This window comes from Carassius gibelio, chromosome A4 (assembly GCF_023724105.1).
Source record: "Carassius gibelio isolate Cgi1373 ecotype wild population from Czech Republic chromosome A4, carGib1.2-hapl.c, whole genome shotgun sequence".
Classification (NCBI taxonomy): Eukaryota; Metazoa; Chordata; class Actinopteri; order Cypriniformes; family Cyprinidae; genus Carassius; species Carassius gibelio.
Window position 1 is genome coordinate 17,745,450 of NC_068374.1, and position 24,497 is coordinate 17,769,946.

Sequence of the window (24,497 nt, forward strand, 5' to 3'; positions counted from 1 at the left end):
GTCTATTATGCAGGAGCGAACCGACGTGAGGGGGGGGGGGCAGCCCGCGGCCTGTTCCCATGACAACAGTCCGGATGAAACGTCTTGCTCCGTCAGGGCTGTGATTTTAGTAATTGCTGAATCCCAGCAGACAGAGAGACGGCAGTAACCTTGAGCTGCGGCATTCAGCTTGTATTTTGTGAAAGTACTGAATTAAGCAGTAGGCCTGCAGTGAATTACCCATCAGCCCATGCAGCTGCCATAAGATGGAAATGTCAGGTGAACGCTAACAATTCTGCTCTTTCCGGGAATGTCACGGACCGTTTGAGGATTCAGAGGCCCGATTAGACCAGTGTAGGACAGAAATTTGGGTTTGCACAGACTTTTCACACAGAGGAACAGGCTGAAACATCTCCAGCAGGAGTTTGTGATCAGTCAGAAGCTATAAAGCTTATTCTGGCCTGGAGCCCCGTTATGATTTGTAAATATAAACTGAAGGTACCATTTTTAATGGTTTACCCGAACATTTAAAATGTAGTGGTCTATTTTAGTGATAAAAAACCCCCAAAACAAAGTATTTCAGGTTTGGAATGAAACAAGTTTTTAGCTGTATTCACTAACCGTCAAATCTGACATTTCTATATTACTGTATGAGACCTATATATATCCTAATGTGCAGAAAACTAAATAATGTTTAATGAGTTTATTAATTTTTTACCTGTTTTCCAGTAAAATAACTTCAAATCTATTATTTTTATTTCATTTATAAGTTTATTTGTATAATAAGCCTTGTTATGAGATCAAACGGTATTATTAACTTCAAATTCTGATTCTACAATTCATCAATCAATCTAAAAATGTTCATGCAAGTCTTCCCGAGGCATTTTTTAGTAAAATGCTGTGGTAAAAAATGACACTAGATATTGTTATTAATTGTTATATTGCCATAAATACAAATTCTTTCTTTTTCCAGTACAAAAATACCTATACGTTCTATGACATTATTCTACGAGGAATATAAAATGAAATAACCAAAAAAAACCTGTATCTAACCAAAATTGTTCTTATAATATTAAATTAAAATGAATATATTTAGCAGACGCTTTTATCCAAAGTGACTTACAGTGCATTCAGGCAATACATTGTTAACCTAACATGTGTTCCCTGGGAATCGAACCCACAACCTTTTGCACTGCTAACGCAATGCTTTAACGCTGTGCCACAGGAACAATAAATAAAAGCAATGACTTTTTTTTATCCCGTCTTACTAGTGGTTCAGTACCAGCAGACTCCACAAGGAGGCGCTATGAGCAGTTAAAATACTCTATTTAATAAAGCCACTATCTTCAGCCATTTGGCCTACAAGGAAATGTCGCTTACAGATGACTGTTCTACAGCTGGAGAGGGAAAACTTCAGTGATGTTTATCTCAATAAAGTTGGACCACAAGCATATACATGAATTATGATGTTTTTCCGCACAAACTTAAATTAGCCCCTTGCTGGGAAGGACAGCTGACTTCAACCATGGAGACAGACAAACAAACAATCTTACGAAGATGAAATTAAACTAACATCTATTATTTTGCAATTTTGAAAATTGTCGTACCACAAAAAAAATATTATTTTACACGTCGGCTGAACCGGGACAGTAATAACCTTCTGGAAATGAAATAAAGCAGTGAAAATGTATCATTAGAACTCCCCTCTGCTTTTCTCTCCGCATATGTAGACGCTGTGCAATTCAATTAACACTTGACACTTGCTGTTTCACTGGTGTGTGGGAGTTATTAGTGATGCTCTTTGGACCGGCGTGTGCTACTGTGCTGTTTGTAGCACAGTACAGCGGGGCATAAACATCGGCATAGAGCCCAACTCTGTTTAGGTGGTTTGAAGGAGCGCTGTAAGCCTACACTAGATTCATCTGAGGGCAACATTTCTGAGGCAGTCTACACTAGAAGCGTCAAAGCTGCAGATCATGCCACAACATTTACTAACACTGATAAATGGAAAAGAAGGCATGGTTTTGAACTTTTAATTTGACACAGCGTCTTAAAGACAGCGTTCATGCATGAGAAGCTGAAAACAGCAAGATATGGTAAAATGGTTAAAGACTGCCATCCAAGACATGCTTACATAAAAAAAAGAAACTGAAAAGCAGTGCAGTGAAACACAAAAATTCACTTTTCTCTCCATTTCTGTTACCAATGGCGTTTTGGTTCCTTGCCACTGTCACCTTTGGCTTGCTTAGTTGGGGTCTGACAACATTGTTAACTTGACTAAGCAGACTATTAGAAGAGAACTGAGCTGGATGTCGACGTCACTGAATCAACAATGAACTGACTTTAACTGATAAAATGACTGGTTTCTGTTGTCCTCTTGCATTTTCAGCACACTGGTTAACACTGTAACGCTCTTGGAGTGTCATACGAAGTGCTATATAACTAAATGTGACTTGAGTTGTTTCAACAATGGTAATTAAATCTATTCAACTGATTCCTGGAAACCAACATAAAGAATTTCCGCTCAAAAAAAATAAGTCTCTTTTGTTCTGCACTGACATCAATGCAAAACAGCAGAAATATACTTCTGACTGCTACTTAAATGTAAAGACATCTGTAGAAGGACGGTCAGAGGGAGGTTGTAAATCAGCAGACAGAAGAAAGACTTTTCTCAAAGATGTGCTGCAGGACTCCATTTTTAAAGGGACGTGACATACAGCCAAGTACGGTGACCCATACTCAGAATTCGTGCTCTGCATTTAACCCATTAACGCATTCACGCACAAATGATATGTACTTTATTATTGTAAGGTTTCCTTGAGTGTCTTGAAAGGTGCCCATGATTGAAAACAATTATAATAGTAGAAAAAAGTAAAGCACATAATACAACTATTTGCTGTTTTATCCTTGTTTTGTTTTTGGTAAAACTGCTCCATATGGTACATGTGTGCTGAAATTAAGCAGTTAGCATATGCATCCACACCGGACAACAATCAACTTATTATCCGGCTCCAAATGACTGGCCAGGTGGTCTGAGATGTCTCCCCCCTCCTGTATTCATCAACAAAACAAAACGGCTGTGATTGGTTCTCCTGCTCCAGTGTGATGGGTATTTCAGGGCTTGAATCGGCGGGCAGCTGGGAGAGCTGAAAACAGCTTCACTCTCCCAAACAATACAGCTATAAAAGGCAGTAAAACAATCCCAGCGTTCCAGCAGGGGGAAGGGAGAGAGAGAAGGGGGCGGAAGAGTGAAAGAAGCAGCGGAGGGGGCGACTACTCATGCGAATAAAGAGTCTCTTTTGTTGGGAAGGTGCTATTATTTATAAAAGACTAGCACCAGGAGACACTACAAGCAGAGCAGACCATATTTTTGATTTGATCTAAACAACAAGCCTACGGGTGACTGTACAAGATTTGGAAAACGCGTTGTTTTCAGAAGTTTGCGGACAGATTATTTAGACTATTTCAACAAAATAGCCTGATAATAAGTGACAGAAGTACAAATGTATCACGATACTGTCCTTCGAGTGTGTCCAGTGTTGTATGATCTGAGTAAATAAAAAACGTCTGTAGACGTCCGAAGAAAAAGTGAGTGAGTGAATGGAAGAGTGAGTGAGCGAAGAACAATATGCCAAAACCTTTAGGTCAAGTTTGAACTAAAAATTTAAAATACAGTATGTTGTTTACGGAAATTGCATGATTAATTTGGAATAAAATGTATGTATAACCATGCACTGTCGCAGCTGTGTGTTTACTGTCTTCATGTTTAATCAAAGTTTTCCTCATTATTTTTAATTGAGCTACAGCAATAGCTCAATGTCTGCATCCATATTAGGGATCTCCTGGAGCGTCATAAGATATATTACTTCTGGGAGGCAGTTTTGAAATTTCTGCACTAATGCACCTTCCAGCTTCCAGTATGAATGAAATATTACACGTGTTTAGCACTCAATAATGCTCACACCAACCTATTTTGGTTAAAAATAGGGAAATTAAAAATTTTCTCTAATGAAATTTACACTGTAGGGATGTATAGTAGTTTAGTAGAGGTCTCTAAGAACTGTCCAGGGCTGTGTTTCTCAAAAGCATCGTAAGCTATGTTGATTGTAGAGACCAATGGACCTATGAATTATTTAGGCTTATGATAGTCTCGAGTAGCCAGACTTCAGATTGCCGGCTGAAGGTCTTGAATCCATGGCAGCTTTCTTTGGCCAAGGCCCACCCATGAGGCCATTTGACTGACAAGTCAAACAACCAATCACAGTTCGTTTCGTTCAGCGTCATGTTTCTGGGCATGGAAATGTCGCAACAATAACAGACCGGTGCGTAAAATTCTCCAATGTATTTTAAAGATTTTATGCCACGAACTGAAAACCCAGCGTTTAGTTGATCCTGAAAAGCGCCTTGTCGTCACAGTTTTAAACACTACACCTTTCTTCTTCCGTGAGGGGGTTTGGCACCACAACATCTTTGTTTCCAGGTGGAACGTTAAAGAACGTGACACACAAGTCTCCTGGAAATCCTGTAGAATTCAACCAATCCGATGATGACTTCGACACTCCTGAAGTGTTTCCAATTTTGTGTCCCATATGCATCAGACAAACGTTTAGCCAACGGTCTTTGGATGTGACGTCTGAGGCTGAGGCTAGGCTTATGATGCTTTTGGGAAATGCAGCCCAGGAGTTTTTTTCTCAGTGGATGTATAAGAGGCTGACATTGCATATTTAAGGCACGGACTTCTGGCCTCCTGGCAAAAATTAAGAAAGTGTTGCTGTATATTTTATCATAATAATATAATATTTTATGATAAAACCTTAAACCTTTCTAATGGTTTATAGTTACAGGTATATAGCTGATTAACAAGAGTGCAGAAGCACCTAACCCTGATTGTAAGCCTAAAACAGATATTTCCTGAAAAGTTACATCTCAATTCTGATTGGTTGATTGGAATGTTGTTCCAGGATCACCAAGGATGTACTTGTTGTACTTGGCGAAATCACGCTCACCTAATAACAATACCAATCTTTCTTATCAGTCACTGATTTACAAGCACAATCTCAATTTTAACAAGAAAAACGAACATCTGTCTACAAATTAGGGCTGCACAATTTTGGAAAAAATGTACCCAAAGGTTATGCGTGACATAGGCAAAAGAACCGAACCAATGTTTACAATGCAAACCTGCAGAAAAATGAGTCAAATACCCTTTACAAAAAAGGTCAATCAACTATGTCGGACGACTTTGAAGTTGGAGGAGAATTACATAATGTGTGAATCTGTGTGAATGTCGTGAGGTTGAGGTCTGAACTATTTCAGAATGATGAAGTATATCTGTAGAGGTTGTGATTGGAAGCGCTTCGGATGAAATTGACTGTATTTGTGGCTGGCTGATGTTAGTATAGTGTACCTGTGAGCGGCTGATGTGCTGTCCAGCGGGTGTTTGGAGGTTGATGGGGGACGTCTGGAGCGTCTCAGAACTCAACGCCTTTTGTCCATTAATGTGTGCTGTCACCATGGAAACAGGAGTCTTCGCCGGCACCACAGAGATGGCGATGCTCTGGCTGGGCGGCTTGATGAGGGCGAGGGGTTTGGCGACCGTCCCCACAGGACAACTCCTGACAGCGAGCTTCTGTCGCACAAAACACACAAACAGCAGCAGGTCACTAACCCTGAAAACACTGATAACCTTAAGACCTCGGCAGTGGATTCAAACAGGCCATTCGTCTCTCGAGTTTTCTTTTTGAACCAGCGCGATTCATGTCAGTTGTGTACGCACATGCTAATTGTCATGCATAATCAAAGTATCTGCCCAGTTTCCGTGTATTGATTCTTGTTCATGCTCTTGCATCAGCTCAAGTTCAGGGACTCGGATTTAAGTGTGCACTTTAACGCAAGTGTGTTTCTTTGTTGTTCAAAGTCTGCTTCCATTTCCTCTCATTTACCTTGGGAAATAATACAGCACATGATCAAACAGTCTTTAAACGCAGAAAGTAGAACAACATTCACTTTCATGTGCGAGCTGTTTAGAGCCAAGCACACTGCAAATACAATTCTTAATCAGTATTTGAGTCATTTTTTCTGTCAAACAACCCTGAAACAGGACAATTTAGCCTACGTTTTAATAAAAGATTTAGATATTAAGATTCGTTTTAGAGAATACCTCATTTAATTTGTGTTATCCTTTCAGTATTTTTATGCATAAACCTAATTTATTCATATATGTGTGGTTTTCAAGTTAATTCAAGATATATTCTTTGAAATCAAGTATTAATTATCTCATGCAGAATTATTTCTACACAATGAAATGTATCTTGATTTAAGGGTTTTTAGGATTTCTAAGAAAACAAATACACTAAACTTGCTTTAAAGCATAAATCGATTACGGTTAATGCTTATGAAAATTAAAAGCTATTACCGTATTTTCCGGACTATAAGTCGCACTTTTTTTCATAGTTTGGCTGGTCCTGCGACTTATAGTCAGGTGCGACTTATTATCCAAATTAATTTGACATGAACTGAGAGAAATGAACCAAGAGAAATGAACCAAGAGAAAACATTACTGTCTACAGCCGCCAGAGGGCGCTCTATGCTGCTCTGTGTTCCTGTAGTCTACACTGAAGACATAGAGCGCCCTCTCGCGGCTGTAGATGGTAATGTTTTCTCTTGGTTCTAAATAAATGCGACTTATACTCCAGTGCGACTTATATATGTTTTTTTCCTCGTCATGACATATTTTTGGACTGATGCGACTTATACTCAGGTGCGACTTATAGTCCGAAAAATACGGTAATAAAACATATTAATACTTCTAAAAAGTATACAGTTTATAAATATATTTATTTTTCATAAATAACTATTTATTTTTTCTGATAACAAATCTTAGTGTATTACATAATTTCACTTCGGTAATTTTAAAAACATTTGTTTAAGGATAATTAAATATTGTACTGGAAAACAAGTCCAGTTTTGACCTAGTGGATTATAGAGTCTGACGGTGCATGAGGAAGTGTCATCATTGTTCTACACACAGAACCCCTCTTACCCTGCACAATTCACACTATAAGCGCTCTGAATATTTCATATTCCATTTCTGTTCTCATTTCTGAACGGCTTTTATGGTTTTCTGAGAACTGTGAGGGGGAAGGGAGCAAGAGAAAGGGAGAGACAGGTCTTTCATATTCAAAGGCCGTCTATCTGTAAAGGAGCTTTTTCAATATGTTTTCACATGTGAGCACCTACAGCCAGTAAACCCTGACTGACACACATATTCATAATGTAAATTCAGTTTATGACTGAAGAATTGCATTGCCTCTGCAGTGAGTGTGATGCGTTTGCATTGCTCTCACTGCGCAATATACATTATCAAGAATTTTATTCAGATCACGGTCAAAGCTGCAAAACTGAAGGAAAGACCAAACTTGCTCACGGTTACCTATGGCCAGGGCAGGACTTAGTAAGGAGGGGGGCCCTGGGCTTGAGGTTATGTTTGGCCCCTATACCTACACTTCTTTCTAACATAGCAAAATGATATTCTCTAAGTTGTTGTTTACTATACATTTGCAATCTTGCAGATATATATAAAAAAAAAAAGAAAAAAAAGAAAAGAAAAAAAGGAAGAAAAAAAACAGGACTTGTTTGTGTGATAGGCATGGCTATGATATAAAAATGAAAAACTCATGAAATGGATATTTTTTTATTTAAAATCATTTTAATTACATATCTTACCCACTATGTATAATGGCAGTAAGATATGAGAGAGCACTCAAAACATTAATATATTAAAATAAAATCATGCTCTGTAAAGAAATGAGGTGTTAAAATTTGAGAATTTGTAATTATCTTCATAATGTGCGCTCTTTGGGGCTAAAGTCTTAATGGAGCTGAAGTAGCCATGTGATGACAAACTAATCAGTGCAGATGCGATTCAGAGTCCTTCTTCTGTGTGAAATAATCATAAATACCAGTTTATGCTGTTTGATTGTGGCCTCAAAGGTGGTAGTTGTAAACTGTAGTAGCCTCGGCTGGCCCGTTTAGATCTTCTGTGCAGGGTTGCCAGGTTTACACAACAAAACCCACCTAATTGCTACTCAAAACTAGCCTAAACTAGCCCAATTGCGTTTTGAGGGGGTCCCATGCTAAAAATTGCATTTTAGGGGCTAAATATCATGTTCTTTTGGTCGCTTAAACCCGCGGACATGACAAACAACCCACAGAAACAGTGTTAAAGTAGACCAATTCTGCAGGGAAACCGCGGACTTGGCAACACTGCTCACGTGTGCAGTCAAACAAATCAAACAAACATAAATGGGCAAAGTCGGGGCCATGGGTTGCAGCCCACTCGAGCCCAATGGTAAGTCCAGCCATTCCTATGGCACACTGACGACCATGTTTCTAAGGAATGAGGTCTTAAGAGGAGGTTAAAGGGAGAGGATGGAGTATAGAGGGGATAAAAGATCTCCACAGAAACACAATTTTTGATTTGTTTTACAAAATCCCCTCAATTCTGCACATCGAACAAACATGCTAATGTGGTAGAAACACATCAGGATCCACTTCTCAGTCTCTCATTCCCTTTTTTTTTGGAGTGTAATACGAATTGCACAGTAAAAGTAGCTCTACATGCATGATGTTTTAGTAAGTACAGACGTTAACGCTCTGATTATGCGAAATGTGTGTCAAATTTTCATGTTGAGATTAATTGCTAATGCTTTTATCATGGTATACGATTACGGTATTGAATATGGTATTGAAATTAAGTTTAAAAAAAGAGAGGTCATAATACAGTATAACAGATTTCATAATGTTTTTTCTTACAACAAAAATAACTGAACATTTAAATACAATAAAGTAATAAAGAAAAATATATCAAGTTTTACACAGGTTAAAGTGCAAAAGAACTATAAAGACCACTAGGTACCACTTACAATAAGACTTCATTAGTTAACCTTTAACATTCACAATACTAGGACCAGCCAAACTATGAAAAAAAGTGCAACTTATAGTCCTGAAAATACAGTTTATTTTGCTCAGAGACTAAAAGTTCTGCTTTGTCTTTATATTTTCGTATGCAAAATTGTGTCTAAAATAACAAAATATTAACTTCTTACTGAACTGTTGTATAAGTCAAGTCAAGTCACCTTTATTTATATAGCGCTTTAAACAAAATACATTGCGTCAAAGCAACTGAACAACATTCATTAGGAAAACAGTGTGTCAATAATGCAAAATGACAGTTAAAGGCAGTTCATCATCAGGGACATTCTAACTATGTTCTCTAGGCTCCATTATGCAGTGAGTTGTTGCCCTGCCTCATATTCGTCATCAGTCAACCGCATAAGGTCTGGGGCAGGGCAAGTGCGTTAAATGCGTGAATATTTTCACCGTGTTAAATTACCAGCCCTAATATATATGTAACTTATATACACACACATTACATGTATATGACGTTTCATATACAAGGGTAATCTTCCAGCATACTCAGCAACAGTGAGTTGACAGGTGTTGGTTGACGATCTGACATATATACACACATTAAAGACTTTTACAGCGCTATAATGAAGCGCTCTGACTTCTCTTGCCTCAGGCTAAACAAATCAGCCACATGTCTCATGTCAACACTGAGCTTCCAGTTTCATTATTCCTTATATACAGAATGGAATAGAAATGCTCTCAGATATAAGAAACCTTTAGGGAGTCACTTTTATTTAAATTCTGTTATTAATTACGTCCCAAACATGGGGGACCTCCGTTCATCTTCAGAACTCAGATATTTTTGATGAATCCAAAAGGGAAAGGGGCTTAATTTGGCATCAAACATCCTTTGCAGAAGATTTATAGAGCTGGAGAGCTGTAGAAGATGAAGAGTAGGTTACATCCAAATGACCTGAGCACCTTCTCCCATCACTAGAGAATGGGATAATCCGGGTCTGCCTCATGCTGTGTGATTTGGCCTCAACACCGCTACCCTCCTGCCAAACAACAGGCCATGAGCCAATCCTCCACTCTCTGTGATGATACGACTGTGTGCACATCAGTCAACACATCAGAAGACATAAACCTATCAGTAAGAGCTTTAAGATTATTTTTGCTCAGGGACTTCAAGACTGTTTGCAGCTTCGTCATAGCCATGACTACCGCATTAAATCTGGTCCACACTAAAGCTCGTTCCAACCAAGAACCGCCCACTTAGACAGGAAATACAACTACAACTACAGTGAATCTTCCAAATGAGACATTTAAAATGGAAATGGGCACCGTAATAATACACAAAAATACAGAATATTCCTTTTTGTGTGAGCTATGCCTTTAACAGAATACAAGAACATGTTCAATACACAAATACAAGTCAAAGTCTTTTAAATGCCTCCATCTCATTTATCTTGAATACCAAAAACATATTTATTTAATCACGTCTGATTAAAGCACAGCTCTCGTTCGTTTTTTTCTGCACAATGAAAGGGAGCTTGAGCATTGCACTATATTCAGAAACGGATAATTTTCTCGCTTTAATAAAGCTGCCGTTCAATATTCAGACAGCTGCCTATGCTTCTGCGTTCTGCCTGTGAGATTCAACACAGCACTTCATCTCAGAAAGCATAACTATTTCATTACACGCACACAAATGAAATGCCAAATGTGAGCTCCTGTAGCCTCTATGACGGTTCAAGAAATCAATCTTTACTGACCTATCGCAGGCGTCCGCGTGTGAATGTGACGAGTGAAACTGCATCTTGTTTCTTTTATTGTGTGTGGTGGAGCAAGACGGCCTGAGTTCAGTTCAGTTTGACTCCTCTGTTGGCTGGATAACAAACAGCTTGCATCATTTCCAGTGTCATTTTCCGGATGAAAATGTGCCACACGCTTGACGTTTCGTCGATGTTTGCTAACATTTATTTCCAGTGGAATCGTGCATGAAATCTTGATTAGGTTTCTCTCCTAGGAAATCTGTCTTTTACTGTTGTTTTACTATTGTGAGGGGAAAAATGGTTCAACATTACGATTCTTTCAAAAACATTTCTGGATCGATCCACATAACAACAAATAATTGGAATTTAATAATTCACATTCAGGAGCCTTTCAGATAATTTTAACAGTCAAGAATAAACAGGCTAAATAGGTTTCATTCTTCATCATAAACCATTTCACATTTTATAAAAAGAATAAATTAGGTATGCATGATATTATCAGAATCAGGTGATAAAGGCTTAAAATGCAAACATCGTAAAAAAAAATTATGCTGATATGCCTTGTAAATACGACTAATAGCTCAGGGTGTACTAGCGATAGGATCACATCAACAGTGTGGTCATACTTGAAGCAAACCTTTGCCTAAATGTTAAAGTGACACGACGTGTAGCCAGATATGGTGTCCTAGACCCGAACCTCCGACATTTGGGTTACAAGTTCGACTCTCTTACCATTAGGCCACAACTGTTGTCATAAATTCACAAGTCTGTTTTGATTCAAAGGTCATAAGCTATAGCTTACATAAATACAAAAAAACACTTGTAAATGAAATCATTTAATATATGCAGATTTATTTTTTCAAATGGATTATGAAAGCAAATACAAGAAGGTTTTTATACCTTAAATATTATTATTGTTATAATGTCTGATAATGTTAAATCTACTAATACAATGTAAAATTCCAACAGCATCTGTCTGAAAAAAAAATACACTCATTAAAAAAGGAACATTAATAATGTTTATTACTTCTAGCAAATAAGTTTCTGCTCAAAATGTAAAACAAATGGTTTATGATTTCTAGACAGGAGAAACTTGGTGTTGTTTCAAACAAAAGGAAATATATCAGTATCTGTATTGGCATCGGCTATTGGCCAAATTATCGGTATATTCCGATATCGGCAAACATTTTATAGCGTGCATCCCTAGAATAAACGTATTTACATAAGACTCACAAAATGTCTTCCACTTGGAAGTAGATTTTTCTCGTGCACATCCACTGAAAAAACAACGTGCGCATTTCTTGACTTCAAGTCAAGTCAAGTCAAGTCACTTTTATTTATATAGCGCTTTAAACAAAATACATTCAACAAAGTTTAATGACATTTATGAAAGTTTGTGACATTTAATTTACACAAAACATTATAGGAGCATATACAACTTTAACCATAACAACATCGCTACCTACTGTAGAACTGCCTATAGCTGATCGACTAACTTCACACGGTTATTGATCTGAACTAACTTGTATAAATGATACTATCGTCTTTAAACATTGCTCCACGGCAGAATCTGAACAGTCACTTTAGCAGTTCACATAATTGATTCTGCAATTTCCTGTTTATATCGGTGAAGCTAATTTGACTTAATATGTATAAAGCACTATAGAAATGAAGGTGACTTTCCTATACTCAATTTCTATTGACGCGTCAGGACAGGCATATTATTTTACTACAACACAAGCTTATTCATTACCTGGCAAACAGGTGAACAGTTTTAAAGATGTCTTTATGGTTTGATTAGCATGAATTATACAGACAGCAGCAGGTTTGTTAGGCTGAATACACAGATCCAACATATTGATACACATCTGGTTTTCACTCAACTGTTTCTATTTACTTATGACATAAATGACTGTGTTTAATTACTCCACACGTTGGGCATTTTGACATAACTGTGTTTGTATTTAACGATTCAAACACAACAGGACGTGAAAGAGAACTGAACTCAGGATTTCATGCTGTCTCAGAGAGGTATTGCATATTGCCCTTAACTTGAACTGTATTAAAAATCAATACCGTGTAAGTTATCAATACAATCAAAACATGTTCTGCCATTTATTTTCTAATTCATGAATGATTTTGCTCTTGTTTTCCCTAAAGGTGTCTAAACTGCAATATATAAATAGTGTTGCTAAGTGTTTTATTTGTTATTTTTAATAAAACATGTAAAAAAAACAACAACTGACCAATGGAGAAGAAAAGCTTAGTAGTTCTCTACAACCAAGTCGCAGTCTCAATAATAACTCAAACACCTCGAGGGCACCATGCTGAAGAGAATTATTGATCCTCTTTTGTTTTTGTCTTTCTGTGTTTGTGAATAATCCACATGATGAGGCTACAGATCTGTTATGATCAACTCATAACTGATTCAAGAGATGTTAAAAACACTGTCATGTTCTTTAGTCTTTCTAATAACTCTTTCAGCTTTTATTCATTTGTTTTGCTTTCAGGTTATGGTGTTAAATAATGTTAATGGATCCCAGATCAGGATGTGACAGGTAAAAAGCACAACCATAGGACACACATTAGCAAAGCCGACAAAGCTTTCTATGTCTCAAGATGGATTATTCTCTGTAATCCTAATGTGTCTGTGCTTAATGTGTCTGTGATTGTCTTTTATACACTAAAAAAGGGAATATGTCTCTGCCCTTAAAGTATCAAAAACATACAACATACTAAAATGGCATCAGTACTAATAAGTAACAATGTCATTTAAAGCCCATGATAACATCTATGGCATGTGTATGAAATATATGAATGAAACATGAAATATATATATATATATATATATATATTTTTTTTTTTTTTTGAGCAAAATAAAAAAAGATAAGTTGTATAAGTCACATTAGGCCTAATAATTATACATTTTAGAAATTTTTAACACTATATGATACTTTAGTTCACCGTACTTTGCAACAAATCCTTTAAATTTAACCGTATCAGAACAGATCAATAATGAAAAATATATCATTCTAATGGATTAATGGATTATTATATACTGCAATAAATATAATTGCATTATATAGTAATATGGGCTTAGCAAAAAAACAAGCCAAAACAAAGTCATTTAAAACGAAACGTAAAGTTGGTCTTACCTCTCTTATTAGGCACAAATACAAATGTGTTCATATTCGCAATGTAGCCTATTCGAAGTTAACTATTAGTGTATTTATTAGGTAAAATAGGAATTGTAGTTTACGCACATTCCAGTATTAACGTAAAATATCATAATGAGAAAGATCTGGAAAATCCGCAAATCCACACGCAAGCGGAGAGATTGGCGCTCGCGCATTGTATTAATGTGCTTTCGCACTACAATAATGCGCTCTCGACATTTGTCACATAGTTATTATTAAAGGAAATACAACAGACACATAAAAATGAAGTGCTACTAAATATTTTCAATGAATAGCAACTTAAATTTGGCCTGTTTCTCAAACAAAGCAATTATATGACTTGAGTATACTTGGGATAAAGTGCTATAGTGAATATAGTAGCGTTACACATACTGCTATTATGGTGTTTTTTGTTTTGCTTTGTTTTTTTGCCTTTTTAAAGCCATTTACTATGGAAGTTAATTAATATAAGGATCACTATTATAAGAAAAGAATTATAAGGTTAATTATAAATTATAATTTTAAACCATAAAGCTATTCTTGCTATTTTTACAGATGTTTTAGGGGGTTATGAAGTTGTTAAATTGTATATGACTTTACACAGTAAATGCCAAAATCATGACAACATCCCCTCTTTGTTACACTGTTGGTTCCACAACTTAACCAAATTTTTTATGAAAACAAGGGATGAGTCTTAATTTTTTGTTCATTAATCGACATTATGCCACAAATGCTGTCAATTGAGCTTAAATTGTATTGAATCTCATATATCTTTTTAATTATGACATACCTTTAAGTTCTTCGGGTGTATTGCCACTATTAAAATCACTGCCGCCAGCTCAAGAACATGATGTTCATCCTACAAAGAAGAACATAGACGACTGTTCAGGAGTTCTTTTCTGTGTCTGTCTTTTTGTCCATGTTCATACAAAGTGATTTTTTGTGACCTTGTCAGGCAAAAAAACAAATCAAAGTCTCATTCATTACAATGGGTGGCTCTTTGTTTTCCGCCCCTGTCTTTGAGTGACAGCACAAGCACATCCTCTCTTTCCTCAGTTATTTCTGCTCTCAGCTGTTTTACTGCCACCCTACAAAGACAGACCGTGAAACTGAAGCTTTACAAGATACACGCTACACCAGGACTACTTTAAAGCAGTTTAACTATAGCCACTTTTCTCTGGCGTCACCTGACCGCTCAGAAGGAAAACGCATCTGATGGGTCGAGCTGATCTCACTATTGATTACCGAAGTTAACATGGTCAGATTACCACGGTTTAAAGAATCCTACCAGATTCCAAAGCTTCCTGGGAATTCTCCAAGGATGTGAGAGGAAGTCCAATAACCGTCCACATGAGACACTGACACCCACCGAACGCTGATCAATGGAAACGATCCCATCACCCTTCAGCCGCACTGTTATAAAGTGGTTTATTTTTGGCCTTGCATCACATTGCAGGTTTTGAACTTCAACTCTGACCATCCGTTTCAGTTTGTCCACCATCATACTGGGATATGAATACATTTCTGCGTCTAATGAAGATGTTACGCTCAGTTAAAGATCTTCAGTCACATTCTCACTGGCATGAGCAAGGGCATGTGGTGTTTTAAATGATAAAGTAAGTTAGCTCTGCGGACAGGAAATGTGAAGTGTCTTTGAGAGCTTGTGAGGCTCTCTTTATTTAATGTGAGTCACTGGAGCGCTCTTGCGACTCTTTCCCAGAGGGCGTATGTTTCAACTGTCCTCGAGCTATTAATAGCTCTGCTGCTTTATCTGTGCATGCTGAATATGAAGCATGCCACCTTCCGGCTGTTGGACGCCAGCAACACCAGGAGAAGAATGGCATGAACCCTGAAGCACCATGTGCTAGAAATGCCAAGATAACACTGGGTAAACCATTTAAGTAAACAAGAAGCCTTTATCTAAAGTGACATTTATAACTGTCTATGAACACAGTTCCCTTGTTTCCCGTGACTTTGTATAAACCATTTGAAGGCCAAATCCCTTTTTTTGCCAGAATAATTAGATCTGATAACATGAAAAGTAGTTTCCATCCCCATAAAGTAATGATTTTGGCCTGTCCCACCTTTAAGGTCATGATTTTCGCAACTGAATCATGTCATAATTTTAACATAATAAGTTAAATAATCAAACACACTGAATATGACGGCAAGCTTGGAATTCAGGTTGATAAAGCAAGACACTAAACATGATCAACTTCTGTTCCATCAGTTATTAAATATGTATTCAATTCATACATGCAGTCCATATATAAAGTTGCTGAATATGTAAGCATTTTAGCATTTTATTTAACTAAGAGAGATATATTTACAGCATTTACATCATTTTTCAAAATACTGCTAAATAATAAGAAAATAATTTATATTTTTTAATTTAAATCAATGTATTATCCCTCTCTTTTTCTAATTTGATAAACATCTTGCAGATTCTGCACATGAATAACTGCGTAAATGGAGTCATGAGGGTTCAGTAAAGCAGCATTAGTTAGAATTAGAATTCATTTGACTTCCCAGGAATGTTAGTGACAGAATGTGAAATATGAACCAGCAGTCGAGCCTTTACTTGACTGGAATAAAAGCATTTCTCTCAACACTTTGTTTCCGTTTGGTAAAAAACTCAAATGCTGCATGTTTTCTCCAGAAATGAACCTTCAATATTGTTCTTTTACAATCAATAGAGCTTTTCTATAACAGTTTACTCTAGAAAAACATGCTAAGCATTTGAATACCAAGGGTAAGCATAACTGTGCCATCATAAAGGTTGTGCTTCTATCCTATAATACTCAAATACCCTTGACAAGAAAGTTTCTGCACAGTATATAAATGTCAACGCTCAAAACGTTTTTCAAAGCCACTGCTCCTCCACTTGAATACAGATGTTTTGATGTTCACCATGATCACTGTGGTTTGATGCCGGTCTACAGGTCTTGGGACCACAGCCTAGTTGAATATCCCTCTGAATCAAAACATTACTACTGGGACACCCTCTGTTTTCATTGAATTGACAAACACAAGGCCAGATCAACAGCACCAAATGGGCCATATGTTCCACAAGAAGCACACATGGGCTCTGGGCACTTCACCATGCTTCAAGGTCAAAAGCAGGTCCACATGACTACAGAAAGCTCAAAAATTGGTGATGCACCGAAATTTCATCAAGCTAAATATTTGGCCACTATTAAAGTGTAGGTTCACCCGAGAATGAAAATTAATTCATCTTCAACTCACCCACGAAGCATTCTAGGTGTATGTGACTTTCTTAATTCGGAATAATCCAATCAGAATTATATTAAAAAATGTCCTTGGTCTTCCAAGCCTTTCAATGGGGTAAGCAGGCGTTTGTTGTCAACAGTTCAGAAGATGCGAAATGCATCTGTAATAAAACGTCCCTCTCGAGGCCCCGGAGGGTGAATAAAGTCCCCCTGTTGCGAATCCATGCGTTTTTTTTAAGATGAATATCCAGATTTTAAATATAATAAACACAAGACATATGCGCATGCCTCTGGGTAATGTAGGAGTAAAGGATACAAAGTCTCCTTACTTCAGCAAAAGAAAAACCAGTCTCCTCTTGGCTTTATTTGAGATCCTCAGTCGTTTTTCTTTACAAATCCTCGTTTTGTGCTTCTAATTCATGACCAGCATTTTGTTTTGTTCTCTCTCCGCGCTCGTCGTTTTATTACTTTATTTCATGTCTTCTGAACTGTTGACAACAAACACCCCCATTGAAAAGCTAGAAAAAGCAAAGACTATATTTAATATTAGGGATGCACCAGTATCGGTATCGAGCCGTTACTGAGCTCATGTACTCGTAGTCGTACTCGTTAAAATGCCCTGATACCAAACGCCGATACCAAACAACATATGATAAGTGCCATATTCAGACAAAGAAACACCGGACAGCAGAGTGGAGTTATTAGAGATTAAAGTTGTCTGTGTAGGATATCTATGCAATGAAAATTATGTTAAAGGGGGGGTGAAATGCTATTTCATGCATACTGAGTTTTTTACACTGTTAAAGAGTTGGATTCCCATGCTAAACATGGACAAAGTTTAAAAAATTGAGTTGTACGTTTGAAGGAGTATTTCTGTTCCAAAAAAACCTTCCTTATATGGGTCCTAAGGGCACTTCTGCCGGAAGAGCGCACGCTCCCGTATAGCACAGCACTGAGAGCACAACAGACTTCACTGATCAGAGCGATTCACTGATCAGAGCGAGAGCGTCGTGAAAAGTCACAAAAGAAGTGTGTTTTTGGTTGCCAGGGCAAGACAACCCTGCACAGATTACCAAAAGAGAAACAGCATTAAGGGACCAGTGGATGGAGTTTATTTTTACAGAGCATCAACGGAGTTGTGCAAGTGTTTTTGTTTGTTCCCTGCATTTCGAAGATGCTTGTTTTACAAACAAGGCCCAGTTTGACGATGGATTTGCGGATCGTTTATTTCTTAAGGATGATGCAGTCCCAACGAAAAAGGGTCACGATCGTGTGTTGGAACCACATGCGGTGAGTAAAACTGCTTCAAATATCTCTGTGTTGTTAACTTAGCTATCGGCGCGTAAGCACATCAAGTAAACCTCTTGTACACCTTTAAAGAAAAAAAAAAGACCACATAAAGTGGAACTTAGTCATTTTCCAAAACCGCTAAGTGTAACGGAGGCCAGCAAGTTAGTGCTGTGCATGTAAACCTCCCCGATCTCAAGAGACGCACTAGCAACAGACGCTAGTGGCTGTAGCCATTTAACCTCCTTGTTAGAGGAGACCCGGGTTTGAGCCCCGCTCGGAGCGATTGCGAGGAGCGTCAGAAAGGACCCGGGAGAGAGGGGTTACATAAGCAAATATATACAGTTTCAATACATACCACATAGAGACGCTGTTGTAGTCGTTGCTGCTGCTGCTCTCGTTCAGTTTCAGCCTCGGGATCTGATTCTGGATCATACATATACGGCTGAATCTGACTGTTAGCCATGGTTTGTTTTGGATGATGGGTTTTCCCTCACGGTAATGTCACAGTTTCTAGCGATCATAACGCAAAAGCCTACTGGCGCTCGTGATTCTTTAGCTCCGCCCACACGTCACACCTCCAGCCGGTAGTGTTTTTCTGAAAAAAATCGGCACAGACTATATTTCTCTTATGAATATAATAAAACTAAAGAATTTTTGGAGTTATGAAGGATGCAGTACTACTCTATAGGTACTCAAGATTAACAGGAGATTGAGTGAAAATGAGCATTTCACCCCCCCTTTAAACATTCAGTATTGACTCCTCTATAGCTGATGTACGCGAGCTGATAAAGCACACTGAGTGGATTGAGCACGCAGCGGCGGAGATGCGCGAGCTTGTCTAGTGAACATACAGTTCAAACAAGTAAAACAATGCACAAGTTACAGTGCTTAACGGTGGAGAGAGAGAGAGAGAGAGAGAGCATGCTTGCACACTTCTGTTGTGTGATCTTTGATGTTCACTCACTTAGCACACACATTTGGATTAAAACTAAATTGTAAAAAAAAGGACAATTTATAGGGATGAACGAATTTTCATTCTCAGGTGAACTCACCCTTTAACGCCAATATTGACAATATTGCAAATAACAATAATGCTTTCCTATTTTTTTTTATTGATCTTCATTTTGATTAACCAAGATCTTAAGGTGTACTCACAACTGCCTGAGCATGATTACCCACCCCCCCCTTATGCACTGCACTCATACTTGCACAAAAACATTCAGGGCCGGAGCACTATTACGTCATGTATCTGACAATAGGGTGAAAACCACTTTTGCTAATAGATGCCTAATAGATGCATCATCTATACCATGATCATATGGGTGTTTTCAGTTGACAAAGCAAAACTTTAATAAACATTATCTGTAGTGTGCCTACCATCTAATAATCACAATAAGCCTTTTGCTTTTATTAGTTACTTTTGATATGGAACAAAGTCTCAGTCAGTTTTATAAAAAAAGAAAAAAGAAAAAAAGAAATGTTGTTTTGATGCTTATTGATTTGTTGTTACAGATTGCTATGGCTGTCTCAGTTCACGCAGCAGCGTGGACTGCACAAAATCCCAATCATATCTTTACTGTTAATTATAGCACAAAACAAACATGAAAGAACATCAGAAGGACTGTTAAAAGAAAAAGCATAAAAGTGGAGTAAAATAAAACAAAGATGTCATGTTACGCTACATGTAAAAAAAAAAAATAGAGGAGTATTTTGCTGGATATATTATCTTCGTCATAAAAACAGAGATCTGTGTGTGCATCGTCCCCCTGTGGTGTTACTCCGAACACTTTTTTTGTATATGTGAAGGATGCTGTTTTAAGTGGATATTGGGACATGACTTAAGTACAAATCCTTTTTTACACAATAAATAATAATAATTAGTGATCGACCGATGTATCTGTTTACCGATATTTTTCCCGATATTTAAGCATTTTTCCATAATCGGGTATCGGTTTTGTAATATCGGATTCGCCGATTTACGGCGCCATCTTGTGGCCGTTTTGAGATTTCCGCCATTGCACCCCGGGTGTCTGAGGAGATCAGTCAACAACAACTCAGTGCATAGGTAAATATATGTTCTACTTGGTTTGCTTTAATTAATCAACTTTATTTAACATAACAGACATGCACAAATGAGATCTGAGACATAGTTAATTTATGTAGCTTGTTTCTAAACAATTGAGACGAACTCATTGAGTCACGTAGTGTAATTCATCATGTCCTGCCCCAATAAAGACGTATCTTTACATGAATTAAATAAAACAGATATGAATGAGTGCATGTTGAAAATAAAAGCGTTGAATTTAATTCTCTATCTGTTGTATTTGCTCACCATTAGTCTAGAAGAGAAAGTTTGTTCATATTGCTTAGCAACTGACGGATGATCTGGAGGCTTAAGCACGGCCACTGAATGAAACTTGACAAGATTATCTTGTTTAAACACCCTAGATTATATTATCATTTACTACATAACAATTATTTCGCTAATACACATATAAATATAGCCTACCGCTTTGTGGAAATTAATTATTTATTATCTCCATGCGCGATCGCGGTTGATTAAGTTATAGTCAAACAGCACTTTGTCAGTTGGCATTTCATGATTTAACGTTAGATTAAATTTAGATCATAAAATGCCAACTGACAAGTGCTGTTTAACTTTATATAGTCTCGGGAAAAAAAGTTCGTTCATATTGCTCAGCACCTGACTGGGTTGATGATCAGGAAGCCTCAAGCAATGCCACTGAATGAAACTTTTGACAAGATTATCTTGTTTAAACACCCTAGATTATATTATCATTTACTACACAACAATTATTTCGCTAATACACATATAGGCTACATACACTCCTGAACAAAATCTTAAGACCATGGGATGCATCGCAAGTTTTACACATTTTGCACTATTGGATCATAACCGGGTTGTAAGTGCTGCTTCAAAATGCCAAAAGAAAAAACAGGGTCAAGAGACAAAAAATAGAGAGTAGGCAATTTATTGAAAACTGCATTTAAAGTCAAACAGGCTGTTCATCAGCTGATCAAAAGTTTAAGACCATTGCCCAAAAATAAACTCACAACAGAAGTAAAAGTGTCAAAAAAGGACTCAGTAGTGAGTAGCCCCACCGTTCTTGTTGATCACTTCAAACACTCGTTTCGGCATGCTTGATGTGACTGTTTCCAGGAGGCTGGTGGGAACGTTGGTCCATGTGGTGAAGATGGCTTCACGAAGGGCATCCACGGTCTGGAACTGACGTCCGTTTTTGTAAACTTCCCTTGCCATCCATCCCCAAATGTTCTCAATGGGATTTAGATCAGGGGAACACGCAGGATGGTCCAAAAGAGCAACGTTATTCTCCTGGAAGAAGTCCTTTGTCAGGCGGGCGTTGTGAATTGCAGCGTTGTCCTGTTGAAAGACCCAGTCATTACCACACAGACGCGGCCCCTCGGTCAAGAGGGATGCCCGCTGCAACAGATCCACATAGCCAGTCGCCGTTTGACGCCCCTGCACAACCTGAAGCTCCATTTTCCCATTGAAGGAAAAAGCACCCCAGATCATGATGGAGCCTCCTCCACTGTGCCGCGTAGAAAACATCTCAGCTGGGATCTCCTTGTCATGCCAGTAACGTTGGAAACCATCAGGACCATCCAGGTTAAATTTTTTCTCGTCAGAGAATAAAACTTTCTTCCACCTTTCAATGTCCCATGTTTGGTGCTCCCTTGCAAATTCCAAACGGGCAAGTTTGTGTCGTGGGAGGAGACGTGGCCTTTGAAGACGTTTTTTGTTCTTGAAGCCCTTCTCTAGCAGATGACGTCTTATGGTTATTGGGCTGCAGTCAGCATCAGTAAGGGCCTTAATTTGGGTCGAGGATCGACCTGTGTCTTCACGGACAACCCGTCGGATCCTGCGGCTCAGTGCAGGTGAAATCTTTTTGGGTCTACCACTTGACTTTTTTGTCCCATAACTCTCAGGATTTTTTAAGAAATGTAAAATGACTGTCTTACTGCGTCCAACCTCGGCACCGATGGCGCGTTGTGTGAGACCTTGCTTGTGCAACTCAACAATCCTGCCACGTTCAAAAAGAGAAAGCCTTTTTGCCTTTGCCATCAGGAGATATTGACAGTATGACTGCTTGAAAAACAATGACATGAAAGCCATATTTTTGTGCAGATTTGACCTTTTTATGGCTATGGTCTTAAACTTTTGATCAGCTGATGAACAGCCTGTTTGACCTTAAATGCAGTTTTCAATAAATTGCCTACTCTCTATTTTTTATCTCTTGCTCCTGTTTCTTCTTTTGGCATTTTGAAGCAGCACTTACAACCCGGTTATGATCCACTAGTGCGAAATGTGTAAAATTTGCAAGCATCCCCTGGTCTTAAGATTTTGTTCAGGAGTGTATACCGCTTTGTGGAAATTAATTATTTATTATCTCCATGCGCGATCGCGGTTGATTAAATTATAGTCAAACAGCACTTTGTCAGTTGGCATTTCATGATTTAACGTTAGATTGAATCTAGATCATAAAATGCCAACTGATAAGTGCTGTTTAACTTTATATAGTCTCGGGAAAAAAAAGTTCGTTCATATTGCTCAGTACCTGCTGGGTTGATGATCAGGAAGCCTCAAGCACGGCCACTGCATGAAATTTTTGAAGGAAGCAGGCTTACAGGGCAGAATGCTGAAAGACTCTGTTTTCTACACTAAGCCTAGTTCTGCTTAACTGGGAGTATTAAGTTACACTACTAAATAGCCCTCCCGTCCCCACCAATATGTTAGAATCATTTTTGTGCTTTATTTTTTTTACCTGTTTTTATTTTTTTACCTCATCAAAGCTTTTATTTTAAAACAAAGACACTTAGTAACAGTGCGCTTAAATTTTTTGGACTCAGACCCCTCTATTTATTTGTGTATAAATATAATGCTTTGTTTTTTTGTATGCAAGGAGGGAGTGATTGTTATAAATAAAATGGTTTGTTCAGCTCATTTGTTTTGTAATAATTGTCAGAAACAGAAGTATAACAGTAAATAAATATCGGTTCTGCATATCGGTTATCGGGTACATAAACATACAAATAATCGGTATCGGTATCGGTTATAAAAAAATCAATATCGGTCGATCACTAATAATAATAATAATAAACAATGAATAGTTTAGCAACCAAACGTTAGACTGCAACTAACAATTCATGCCAAAAAAGAGGTAGCCTATAGTAAGCCCACCATGGATTTGTATAGGCTAGAAGGGGAGAAAATCCTGGCTCCAAAAAGTTTAAAAACTCCTGCGCTACATCATATATTCAATTATATTTTTACTTAACTTTTCGTTTTCATCATATAATGTATGTTCCGATAAATCTGTTGAAAAAAAAATCAGAGACTAGTTTAGAATTAAATGATTTTCTATGCATCTCAATATTTGCTTCATGTCGGTTTAGGTGTTTTGGTAAAAAGAAAATAATTTCAATGTGTCATTATCGAAAAGACATCTAACAAAATAAAATACAATAGGTTTAGTCATAACCATGAGTAATACACGCAGTTTTGTTCCATAACTGTCCTGTCAGATGGACAAATGAACACTTACTTGAACTTTAGCTTCTAGTTTACTAAAACTGAATGTTTTCATTTTACTGTGAGATGGACAACTAAGAATCAAATCCCTGAGTATCTGAAATCACTGAGGGTTTTCTAACAAAGTGCGGTTGTAATGTGTAAGCAACGTCTCCAACATAAGAATAGCAATGTAGAGTCAGACACTGAAGAGTATTTACAGTTAAATGGAATGACATTTTTATTACTGCTGTCAAACGATTAATCGCGATTATTCACATCGAAAACGTTTTTGTTTACAAAATATATTTGTGAGTACTGTGTATATTTATTATGTATATATAAGTACACAAACATACATGCATCTATTTTACACACACATACACATACACACACACACATATAAGAAATTGTGATCACAAATTAACTGGCGGACCCCCTGCAGTGCAGCCTTCCATAAAGGATCTTTTTTTGGACTGGAGAGGGTATTTTCAGCACTGCATGTACGTGTTCAGTTTTAAGAGAGTAGTAAACACCTGTACGCATGTGGAGACACTTTCAGCTGATGGTGACCTACTAAACACTG

At 37.6% G+C, this 24,497-nt stretch overlaps 1 protein-coding gene across 3 annotated transcripts in view; it reads right to left on the reverse strand.

The window, feature by feature from the left end:
* The window catches only part of LOC127972231 (PHD finger protein 21B), a 41,601-nt gene that overhangs the window by 11,570 nt on the left and 5,534 nt on the right, over positions 1–24,497 (reverse strand). Inside the window, exons 1-2 of one of the 3 annotated variants that reach the window (XM_052575590.1) lie at positions 15,129–15,386; positions 5,387–5,608 (exon numbers count right to left, since the gene is read on the reverse strand). In XM_052575590.1, coding sequence (XP_052431550.1) covers positions 5,387–5,608; positions 15,129–15,362 — 456 coding nt within the window. In that variant the 5' untranslated portion in view covers positions 15,363–15,386. Of the gene's footprint in view, positions 1–5,386; positions 5,609–15,128; positions 15,387–24,497 lie in introns of those variants that run through there. The other 2 variants (XM_052575607.1, XM_052575598.1) reach the window with 2 other exon arrangements.